Below are 12,555 nucleotides of genomic sequence, written 5' to 3' on the forward strand. Positions count from 1 at the left end.
TAAAAACTTTCCGTAACACAATAACGGGGCTCCAAAATTCAATACCATAAAATCTTGGGTCTTATGTTCACGTAGTTCTTACTGTCACAAAAAGTGCAAAGGTAAAGATAGTGAAACTGACACTGCATATAATTGATCATTCACTGAACTGAAAAAGTCTCAAATGATCATCAGGCGCTACACTACTCTTCCAGAAGATAAGGACGTCAGCTCCCTCCCACTGGAGAAAAGGGAAGTGCAGAGGAAGGTGGACAATAACCAGTCCCATTATTTTCAAGTTCTTTTTATCTAAAGGTTATATCAAGATTTTATTGTCTATGGAAAACAAAATGAATCATGTCTGCTCCAGGCAACAAAAAGTATTATATTCTCCATCTGTAAATACAAAAGGCAGTAGAATAACTGCTTAAAGATTCTATCTAGCTCTGGAATTCTGAAATGCTATGAACAGTATTTAGGCTTATTACTAAATAAACCCAGTAATATACTCAAAACTTTTCAACATATACTTTTCAAATTTTGTTAAAAAGCATTCTTAAGACCTAATTTTCTTCTAAAAGACCTTGGCTCTAATAAGAAAACCTGAAAATTAACTAAATAAGTATATAAGTAATAGTCTTCTGAAAAAAAAAGTTAAAAGTGAGATGAATTATCAAATTTATACCTGAGAATGAGAAATTGAAAGATCTAGACTTTCTTTAGACCTCATAATTTCATCTTCCTCACAAACTAAACTTGGTTCTGTTAAAAAAAAAAAGAGTTAAAATGTTATAAAACTGAATTGGAAGTGAATTAATCTACGTTTTCATTAATTTCTTACCTCCAAGTTCAGAAGATCCAGGGTGTTTTTTCTGCTCTTCCATTTTAGTTTCAATGTCAAAATCATCCTACATAATTACATGAAGAAAAAAATGGACACATTTCAAAAAGCAATTAAAACAACTGGGTAGAAGTATTTATGAACAAATGTGTTTTACGCGAAGGTTAAATATAACATAACACTACAACTTACACTTGCTAGAAATAAAGTCCTATAATTACCATAACAAGGTACCATATTTATCCAAAGTATAAACTACTACTTTACTTTGCAGGGTTGTTTTAAGGACTAATATACAACTTTCTCAAAATATATAATAGTTCTAAGAACCCTTAGTTCTCACTATTGTTTGAGGGCAATGAATTAGACAAGTTTATACAACTACTACTTCTATAGCTCCAGAATTTCTATACAGATGTTATCATCTACTCTGAATACAAAATGCCCCAACCCTCTTCAGGAGGAGTTAGTGAGTAAGCTCAATCACGGTATGATAGAAATAGCAACAAGTTTAATATCTACTTTATAATTATTTTCTCTTTGTGACATACATTGAAGAGCTTTAAATATTTTAAAGAATGCTACATAAATTCCAGCTATACTTGTTTATAAACCATCACTGGGATTTAGGTTTTGAGAAGACTTCTTCTTTGACTAAACTGGTTGAAAACTGAATTTTCTATTTGTTAGAATGTGATAGAACCTAAATTAGAAAAGTTAGTCTCTCTATATAAATACTGAGGTTATCATTTAGAATAAAATGAGGTAACAGAACAACAAAGATTAGATTTAAAAACAATCACGTTAATGTGAAAGATTTCCTGGGAGTGAGGCAACAACAACAAAAAAAGCCTTTTTTATACTTCTGTTCATCCATTCATTCAACCAATACTGAGAATGCACACTGTACACTTAAGTGCTAGGCACAGGAGGATTACAAAAACGAAAGACACTTTCCCTGCCTTTGGGAACTTCCAGGCTGCTTCAGGACAGTGACTCTGCAGGCCCCAAGGAAGTTCAAGAACAGGTCTAAAATGAGCACCTAGTAGGGGTATGTATGGTAGGAAGGATTCCAACATTATTTGGGCAATTGGAGTAGTTCAGTGGTTTTCAAATTATGCTCCAGACCAAAGAGTTTCCTCAGAGTCCACTCTGAGGGTAGTTGAGGTGGTGAGTGGCTGGGCCTCCAGGACATTCCCTGCTTCATTCAGAATAGTTGTGCTTTTACATTTCTGAGAATGCTTGCACCAAGGTAAAAAGTTTTAAAACAAAACGCCGATACCTTCTTTAAGATCCCTACCAACCTTGAGTTTATGAATATAATACAGTATTTGTATAAATATTAATGAGAACTACTAGTCTTCAGAATGGAGTCAAACATTTGTTACTACTGTACTTTGTAACTTTAAAATGTACTGACACTTGTGTAGTGCTCCTGTTCTTCTTCTACGTCATCTGTGTCCACGAGAATTGTTTGAAGTGGTGTTTTTAATTGTTTTGGTGATAATATAGCTGAATCAATATTTTCCATTCGTTCTCTCTCAGTAGTCACTTTTACTTTGAAGGTGTGAAAAGGTGTTGGGACTTCTCCCACATTTAAGTACATAGGCTCCCCTTCAAATATCACTCCTTCACAATCACCATCCTTAAAACCAGGAGGCTGGTAATCTGGAGGTGTAACTGCAAAAAATAAGTATGAACTGTGATGTTCATGAAATTGAAGAGAGCACCATCATCCCTATAATAATAATAATAATAATAAAAACAGATTGAAAACATTTCAAATAGTATAGAAAGGAAACCTTTTTTTTTCTTCACTTGACTGACTATATGACCTTGAATAAATTATTTATCATCCTTGATTTCGTTTTCTCATCTGTGAAATGCGGATAATAATAGTACCTACCCCATGGGGTCACTGTGGGTATTAGATGAATTAAAGTGTGTAAAATGCTCAGACCAGAACTGGCACGTTGTAAGTATTCAATAAATGTTAGTTGTTATTATTGTTGTTGCTTTATGTTCTTCTAGAAGATATTACGCATTTAAAATATATATTGCATATATATGTATATCCTTAACAAAACACAAATAAGATCATGTTGTTCGATACCTAGGTGTTTTTTTTAAAGATTTTATTTATTTATTTGAGAGAGAGAGAGAGAGCATATGTGTGTGCTCACGCGGAGGGAGAGGGGGCTTGGGGGTGGGAAGGAGCAGAGGGAGAGGGACAACCAGACTGGTACTGAGTGCGGAGCCCAAAGTGGGGCTTGATCGACTCTGAGATCATGACTTGAGCTGAAATCAAGAGTCGAGGCTTAACCGACTTAGCCACCCAGGTATCCCTATTCCTACCTAGGTGTTTTTAACATTTCTTTTTAATCTATATTTAATATTCCTTGGATAAATTACCAGCACATTCTTTTTAATAGCTTGCACGGTATCCTCATAAACATATAACATTGCATGTTTGTGTTAAGTATATTCCCAAGATACTTTTCTAGCTAAAGAATTTCTGGATTAAAGAGAACGTGCATCTAAAATTTTGATACTGTTAAATTGTCCTCTAAAAATGTTGCACCTGTATACATTCCCTCAAGAATTTATAAAAGTGCCTGCTTTCCCCCACACCCTTGCCAATAATTGATTTACAAATTTTACTACTCTGGTTAAGTGAAAAGTGGCATATCAACTGTTTCATTTCTATAATTATGAGTGAGGTTGTACCTCACATGGATATGTTCATATCACTGGAAATGTTTGTGTATATTTGAAAGTCTATTTTTTCAAATCTTTCTTTTTTTTTTAAGATTTTATTTATTTATTGGCTAGAGAGAGAGCGAGAGAGAGAGAGCACGAACGGTGGGGAGGCACAGAGGAAGAGGGAGAAGCAGACTTCTCGTTGAGCAGGGAGCCTGATGCAGGGCTCAATCCCAGGACCCTGAGATCATGACCTGAGCCAAAAGCAGACACTTAACTGACTAAGCCACCCAGGTGCCCCTGAATCTTTTTCAAATACTGATATTAAATGAAAATTTTATAATTTCAAAAACTATATTACAATTTAGGTGCTTAAAGTCATATGGGATGGAAACCAATTGTTTCAATAATATAACATATTGACACCAACAGGATGTATTATAAATAGTACCTTCATCGTAGTAAAAAAGTTTCATGGTCAAACAAACATCATTAGGTAAAGGTCCCAGATTTTGCATTAGAATATAAATCTTGCGAATGAGGAGAATACTTGCTTTCTTGGTGTCAGCAGATGACATACTAGATTCACTGCTTTGGTTTTTACTAGAAGAGAATTACACATTAATTTCTTTTATGACACCCATAGCTTCTAGTAACAACTTCACATTTTACTATTTGAGATTCTTATTCCTATTATATCACTAAATTTTTAAGTTGAAAGTTACCATAAAATGTGTTTTAATGTCACTATTATTAAATTTTAATATCACTAATATCATTATTAATAACGTTATAAACTAATAATTTTATTTAAATTAATATGTATTTTATATGAGATGTTTAAAGGAAATGAGTGAGGGATTTTAATTAAATTTCTAATCACTCAAGCATACAATAGCTTTCCTACTCTTTGGCTTTGTTTCACAATTAAAATACTATATAATTAGCCACACATTCTGAGCTTGCAGCTACTCTAAGGATATTTTGTACAGCCGCACCTCAATGGTTAACTGGGGATGTTTGAGAAGTTTCAGAATTAATCCTGAAGTTTAGCAATACAGTATTAATATAAATAAGTGGTAATCTGTAATACGAAAAGAAAATAATAAAATACCTTATGAAGTCCATGATTGGTCCGTTATTAGTATACTTGAATTTAAATTGGTAACATTCTGAAATCGCCTTAAATAGAAAACATTGCAGTTATGTATTTGATATACAGTACTGGTGGCCAAGTAGTTATATATAGCTTTTGTATGATTCTTAACATTGATTTAATAGTTTTTTCTGCCATGTTAATCCTTACTGGTCCACTGAAACTTTCAAGTCCTAACAGTAAATTCCCATGATTTGGGATTTGGGGCTTCAGTCTTAAGAGAGATATATATTCTCCCACTAATTGCAATGTATATCATATACACCAGAGGGAAGGAACTCCTTAGCAGGCAGGTAAGAGGGGCAGTATTATCTCTTACTCAACCAGAATGGCTTTAAGCACAGGGCTTAAATCCTTGCTGTATGTAACCAGAAGCAAGTTATTTAAGCCTTCTAGGTTTTAGTTTCCCCAGCTAATAAAAGGGGTTGAAAATAGTATCTATCTCATTGGTGGTTGTGAATATTTAACAAATAGGATAATTTATACAGAGCCCTTAATAAAGTGCCTGGCACACCAAACAATCAATAAGTATTAGTGAATCAACAAGGTTACTCTTTTACTGAAAGAAAAAATGTTCAACTATATAAAACATCTGAAACTAAATGACTATTTTCTGAACAATTAGTTAGCTTCTGAACAATCAACTAATTCACAGCTGTTGCCCATGAGATTTTCTTTGTCCCCATGGACATATATTAAGCATTAACTGCAGGCATGAGTATCAGAGAGAAGACACACTGCCAGCCCTCTTGAAGCCTTTTTTATTGCTTTCTTTACATTTCAGTGCTCATATAGGAACAGGGATCAGCTCTCTTTAAAAAAAAATCTGCTTCTCCATGATTGAACGAAAAACTATATTATAAATAGTGATACTGTAATGGTTAAAGCACCAAGATCATGGACTGGCCTTCTTAGGTCCGAATTCTGGTTCTGCCACTGTGACCTTAGGCAAGAAAACTTGTATCTAGGTTTCCTTATCTATAAAGTGGAAATAATGGTAGTTACCTCATGAAGGTTATGATGAGTAAATGAGACAATTCAAAGAACAGAGCCTAATAATAGTAAGTACTCAAAAGATCTTTCCCCTTTGTCTCTTATTACTGGTTTTCCCTGTCACTTCTTATAATCCCTTCTTTGTCAGGTGAACAGTTGGATGTGACTGGATTGGGATGAATATTCAAAACTCAAGGATAATATTTTATTTTTGTCAAATTCAACCCCTTTCATAATTTTATAAAAAGAACGCTATATAGAAGCAGAAGGCAGGAGACTTAGGTTATTTCTAAGGGGTTTTGGATTTGTGGCCCAGGATCAGTCACACAATGTCTCTGGTAGTAAGTATATTAATCTGTTTAAAGATAACAATACAAGCCTTGTCTTACCTCAAAAAAGCCTTTATGAGGTTCAAATGTGAAAATACATGTGAAAGTGAATACAATTAAAGGCATAAAATTAAAAAAAAGAAAAAGAAAAAAATAAAAGCATAAGATATTATTATAATTTATGTTACTTTTTGATTTTAGAGATATTATGTTTCTTTACTAACTTAAGCACACCTACCTGAGGGTCTTCTGGATTGGTGTATACCTATTTAAAAATAATTTATAATTGAGTTATATAAGACTAAGTATTCAAGGAGAACTAAATTGGATGCTTAGACTAAACTATTAAATAGATTCAGAAAAACAAAATACAAAATGACCCCCCAAAATATTAATTTGTTACTTTTTTCCCACTGAATAGATCATTTGTTTGAATAAAGTGACATAATCAATGCTGGTTTTAATGTTATTTAAATAAGCAAGGCCGAATTTGACAGTCTTTAAGAAAGAATGTACAATTTAAAAATACTTACAGCTAGAACAACCATCCTTAGCTGAAATATAACAAAGAACAAAAATCTTACTTTTACTTTATAAAATATTTTTTCATGATGGATCACAAGAATTCTTTGTCCTATTTCAACATTTATTCCTAATAAGAAATAATATTGCAGAAAATATGATGTATATAAAGCAACACCTTGGATGTCCTTCCTTATTCCCCCAAATATCTATTTCTAGTTGACTTACTGAAGGTTGACATTCATGTCTTTGATGTAAGCAAATACAGGCATTTCTGCCAGTTACAAGGAAAATATATACTGTGAAATAACACGTTAAACCTTACCAGTGTAAGAACTGATTTTGAAAAGAGAAAAGCAGAGTTCAGGACTCTGCTCCTTTAATAAAGGGAAGAGGTTCTGAAGACCATAGGAATAGAGAATTGCAGGAAATAACCCACTCAGGTAATCTGTCAAAAATCTGAGTCATCCTTGATTTGGATCTTTTCCTTACATTCTACAACCAATCTATCAAGTTCAATCAGTTCTACTGCCAAATATATCCCCAATCTTTTCATTTCTTTCCTTCTCTGCCGTGCTGGTTCAACCAGTACTGCATTAACAGATTATGCACCATTCTCCTTGATTCTAATCTTGTTCTCCTTCTCCTGTATATTGTCTTAACAACAGCGGGAGTGATTTTTAATTTAAAGTATAAATCAAATGATGTCACATTTCTACTAAAACCTTCAAATGGCTTTTATTTGCATTTAAAATAAAATTCAAACTCCTTCGCCTATACAGTTCTGAATGCCCTGGCCCTGCTTATCTCCTCAGGCTCCTCTAGGTTATTCTCCCTCCCCTACTGCTCATTGCATTCCATTCCCATACACACTGGCCTTCTTTTTGTTCCTTGAACTTTCTAAATTCCCCTTCAACTCTGTATTTGCTGTTCTGCCAGGAATATTCTCTCCCAAAGTCAATGCCCGGCTGGTTTCTTCTCAATCAAGTCTCAGCTTAAATGTCACTTACTCAGGACCACCCTATCTAAAGTTACCTCACCTCTCCACCTGTGACACACTTTCTCGCAATATTTTATTGGCAATTAACACAATTGGAAATTATCTGATTTACTTGTTTTATTGACTGTTTTCCCACTACAGAAGGGACCCTCTTTGTCTCATTGATCACTGTTAGTTCACCCAGCTCCTACCTAGAATATGTGTCTAGCACATAGCAGGCACTCAATATTTAATTAGTATTAAATATTTAATGCCTTCATAAGGGAAGTTAGTGACCATGGATAAAATTTTATCTTTTTTACAATTTTGTTTAGAGCTTGACTTCTTCATATATGCTGATATAAACATAAATATATAAAAATGCTTATAGTCTACAGTAAACACTTATTAATTGAAATTTCACTTATTCAGAATTTGTGACAATTTAACTCTCACAAAGAAATAATTTATTAAATTATTAGTATAAACAAAATTGTAGAAGGCATGTAAAATTAATAAATGAATTATTTTAAAAGACTTTTTAATTCATTAAGTTTTTGTAAGTTAGTATGTGTTACTAGAACAAATACATGTTAACAGTTAAAACTGGCTTGGCAAAATCTGTCAAGTATTAATTCTATTGGCTTAAAATGAGTTGAATAATAGTCTTTAAAATATTCAAATGTTCAAACTTTTGAGTAATTTGGACTGTCCTATGCCGAAGTTAGTTTAAATTAATGTTTTACTTTGTGGCAATTGCTGTTACACTTGTAGAGTAGAAACTGTAGGAAAAAAGATAAAGAAATATTGACTTACGTATTTTTTTTGTAAAGCATCATAGCATCCTAGCATCCTAAAAAATAATGAAGGATTCATTTTTAGACTGAATGCATTTCCAGAAAAGAATTCTTTTAATAAGTCTCCATGTTATCTCATTACTAAATAATACAAAATTTTCTTATTAAAGCTCCCTTTTTTTTTAAGATTCTATTTTTTTTTAAGCAATCTCTACACCCAATGTGGGGCTCAAACTTACAACCCTGAGATCAAGAATCACATGTTCTACTGACTGAGCCAGCCGGGGTCCCCAAAGCTCCCTTCTTATTAACCAGCTTAAAATAGTAAAACAAATAGTGGCAGAAATATAAACTGTTGATAGAGGATGGCTCGGGATAGGAGGTAAAATATCTGACAGCTACTCATGGGGAACATTAATAGGAAAATGAATGCTGTTCACATGGAGCCTAAAATAAAGTTTTAAGCAAAAATCCAAAGACCTGCAAAAATGGTATCTAGTGTTGAAGGGGGAGTTACTAAAATTGGGTTAAAAACTGAAAGGCATCCAAGGTATAAAAAAAAAATGTGATTTAAGAAAAAAATTAACATCATTAGGTACTCTTTTACTTACCACTTCACTAACTGTGTAGATCCTGGACAGTTTTTATCTTCTCTCAGAATTTTGACACAAAGATCTAAACACCAAAATGATATAAATATAGAGTTGCTTAAGATTAGTAAGCAACTAGAAATTTAACTGAGGATTATTTTCTTCAGCTGTGTATGAAATATATTATTAAATGGCAATGACCTTCCAGATGATTGGTATTAATATAATTTAAAAGAAGAAAGCTTTTATGGAAACAAAGATTTTTTTATCCTTATTATAAAATGGCATCATAATGATTAGGATACATGTTGATGGGTAGAAAAAAATTAATTTTTCAAAGTTACAAGATATTTAAAGTTAGATATAATGCTTTCACACAATCATTATCCAAGAGTCTCAGACTATTTGCATGGGCCCTTATCCCAATTAAATACTTGTAAGAGACCAAGAAGTTAACTAGCTATCAGAGATAGAAACCTGCAAGAAAACAACAGGTAATACAATGGAAAGGACTGAGATCTCTGTCTCAGGTTCCTTATCTGAAAAATAGGGATAATATCTAACTCAAAGGCCGGTAATATGAATTAACAAGATATAATACATACCATAGCACTTAACATATTACCCAGCATATAGTTAGCACAAAATTAGGTACATACTATGCATTGGGTAATGAATTACTACTGTAGTATAAATAGGTTATATTATTTTTACTTCCTTAAAATAACACAAGAACATATACTACCACTGTACAAAGCTATTAATAATAGAATGCTCGTATCTACTTAGTTTGTCATTATAAAAGTAACGTCAGGTAAAATTAAACTTGAGAAACTGAGGAAAAATTTTATGATTAAGTGCTTCCAAAGGTATTAATATACTTTAAAAAGATTTATTTATTTCAGTGAGAGAGAGCATGCAGGGGGGAGAGAGAAACTTAAGCAGACTCTGGGCTGATTGCTGAGCCCCACATGGGGCTGATCTCATGACCCTGAGATCAGACCTGAACTGAAACTAAGAGTCGGATGCTGAACCAACTGCACCACCCAGGCGCCCCTTGAATATACTTTTTAAAAAACACTTAGTCCACACAAAAACTTGTACATGAATGTGGCATAATTTATAATAGCCAAAAAATGGGGTTCCTGGGTGGCTCAGTTGGTTCAGCAACAGACTTTTGATTTTGGCTCAGGTCATGATCTCAGGGTCATGAGATAAGCTCCACATCAGTCTCCATGCTCAGTGCAGAGTCTGCTTGAGGTTCTCTCCCTCTACCCCTCCCTGGTCCTGCTCGTGGGTGCTCTCTCTCAAATTTAAAAAAAAGAAAGAAAGAAAAAAAATGTAATAGACAAAAAGTGGAAACAACTGAAACAAATGTTCATCAACTGAGAAGGATAAATAAAATGTGGTATATCCATATAATGGAATATTATTCAGCAACAAAAGAGAATGAAGTACTAATTCATGTTACCACATGGATGAACCTTAAAAACAATAAGTGAGAGGAGCTGTTCACAAAGGACCACACATTGTATGATACCATTTACATTAAATGTCCAGAATAGGCAAATCCATAGAGAAAAAGAGCAGATTGGTGGATGCCTAGGACTGGGGAGGTAGGGGAAGTGGAGAGTCACTTAGTGGGTATGGAGTTCTCTTATGGGTTGACAGTATGTTCTAAAATCGACTGTGGTAATGGTTGCACACCAATTTGAATATACTAAAAATCATTCAACTGTGCATTTTAAATGCATGAATTATCAGGTATGTGAATTATATCTTGATAAAGCTATTATTTTAAAAAAATATCTAAACAAAAAATTACAGTATTACAGTTTTATCTATTATTTTTCCCATTTTATTTTTATTTTAATATAGATTTAATTAACATATAGTGTATTATTAGTTTCAGAGGTAGAGTTCAGTGATTCATCAGTCTCATATAATACCCAGTGTTCATTACATCACAACGTGTTCTCAATGTCCATCACCTAGTTACCCCACCTCCCTCCCTCTCCCCTCCAGCAATCCTCAGTTTGTTTCCTATTTAAGAGTCTCTTATGGTTTGTCTCACTCTCTGATTTTGTCTTATTTTTCCCCTCTCTTCCCCTATGATCTTCTGTTTTGTTTCTTAAATTCCACATATGAGTAAGTTCATATGATAATTGTCCTTCTCTGATTGACTTATTTCACTTAGCAGAATACCCTCTAGTTCCAGACGCCTGGGTGGCTCAGTCAGTTAAGCCTCTGCCCTCAGCTCAGGTGATGATCCCAGAGTCCTGGGATCGAATCCCTCATCAGGTCCCTGCTCAGCAGGGAGCCTGCTTCTCCCTGCTTGTGCTTGCATGCGCTCTCTCGCTCTCTCTGATAAATAAATAAATGATCTTTTAAAAAAAAGAAAAAAAATACCCTCTAGTTCCATCCACGTCGTTGCAAATGGCAAGATTTCATTTTTTTGATGGCTTAGTATTCCATTGTGTGTGTGTGTGTATACATCTTCTTTATCCATTCAACTGTCGATGGACATCTGGGCTCTTTTCATAGTTTGGCTATTGCGGACATTGATGCTATAAACATTGGGGTTCAGGTGCCCCTTCGGATCACTACATTTGTATCTTTGGAGCAGATACCTAGTAGTGCAATTGCTGGGTCAAAAAATCACAGTGTTAAAGCAAGCCAAAATAAAAACATGTTAAATAAAGAGTTTTGTGTGTGCGTGTGTGTTTTTAAATGGGCTCTGTGCCTAGCATGGAACCCAACACAGGCTTGAACTCATGACCCTGAGATTGAGACCTGAGCTGAAATCAAGAGTTGGACACTTAACCCACTGAGCCACCCAGGCACCTCTAAAGAAAGTTTTAAAGTGAACATTACATTTAAAAAATTGAAACAAAAAAATATAAACATGACATTACCATCTAGGTATCTTGTTCCATAAGCACATTCCGGAAATATTCCTCTCAAATATGTGATGCAGGATACTGAAACTGCTAGGAGCCTCTTCACTAATACTAAGGACTGTTGTTCTGTTGATATCTTATTGGGAAACACCAATGCACTCTAAATTCAAGGAAAATTAAAACATTTTATTTAGATTAATAAAAAATAACATCTCCCTGAACTTTGAGTAGATCTAATTTTGCATATGCATGTTACTTTCCCTAAGAATCCTAACCATAAAAAAAAAAAATTCCTAACTGTAGTGGTTAGTAATCCCCAGAAAGTCAGGGTGGCTTCTAAGATGTGAGGGTAATTCCAGGGTTTCAGCCTAAAGGTAAAATGCAAAAAGTGGTTAAGAATAGTGGTAAAAATTCTCCTGCAGGTTGACTGTAAGTGCATAATACATGATAGATAGCACTTCTTTTCTCTTGTTTCTCTTTAGTTACTGACTAGGTTTGACACAGGTAACTATAATACAAGAACTGTGCAAAGATGAGAATTTTATCTTTGTGAGGCATAGACATTCATTTCCTAGGAATGGACTGCTAAGAATGATAATTTTATCAAAGCAACAGAATAGCATTTATTAACACCTAATGTAAATTGAATATGAACCAGTTATTTAATGCAATGCATCAAATATCTAATACAATTCTCCACTGACTCTATAAAGTTTAGTAAATATCTTCATTTCTTAAAATATGGAATTTTCTGATCTCATTAAACCCT

At 33.8% G+C, this 12,555-nt stretch overlaps 1 protein-coding gene across 4 annotated transcripts in view; it reads right to left on the reverse strand.

Moving 5' to 3' along the window:
• Positions 1-12,555, reverse strand: part of HORMAD1 (HORMA domain containing 1) — a 29,199-nt gene that overhangs the window by 5,900 nt on the left and 10,744 nt on the right. For 3 of the 4 annotated variants that reach the window (XM_034654215.1, XM_002919360.4, XM_011225154.3), the window contains 10 exons: positions 11,802-11,946; positions 8,908-8,971; positions 8,316-8,352; positions 6,532-6,552; positions 6,237-6,263; positions 4,635-4,702; positions 3,972-4,123; positions 2,241-2,500; positions 821-887; positions 665-741 (listed from right to left, as the gene is read on the reverse strand). In XM_034654215.1, coding sequence (XP_034510106.1) covers positions 665-741; positions 821-887; positions 2,241-2,500; positions 3,972-4,123; positions 4,635-4,702; positions 6,237-6,263; positions 6,532-6,552; positions 8,316-8,352; positions 8,908-8,971; positions 11,802-11,946 — 918 coding nt within the window. The remainder of the gene's footprint in view (positions 1-664; positions 742-820; positions 888-2,240; positions 2,501-3,971; positions 4,124-4,634; positions 4,703-6,236; positions 6,264-6,531; positions 6,553-8,315; positions 8,353-8,907; positions 8,972-11,801; positions 11,947-12,555) is intronic. The other variant, XM_034654216.1, reaches the window with a different exon arrangement.

The sequence above is a fragment of the Ailuropoda melanoleuca genome, chromosome 2 (assembly GCF_002007445.2).
Source record: "Ailuropoda melanoleuca isolate Jingjing chromosome 2, ASM200744v2, whole genome shotgun sequence".
In the NCBI taxonomy this organism is placed as follows: Eukaryota; Metazoa; Chordata; class Mammalia; order Carnivora; family Ursidae; genus Ailuropoda; species Ailuropoda melanoleuca.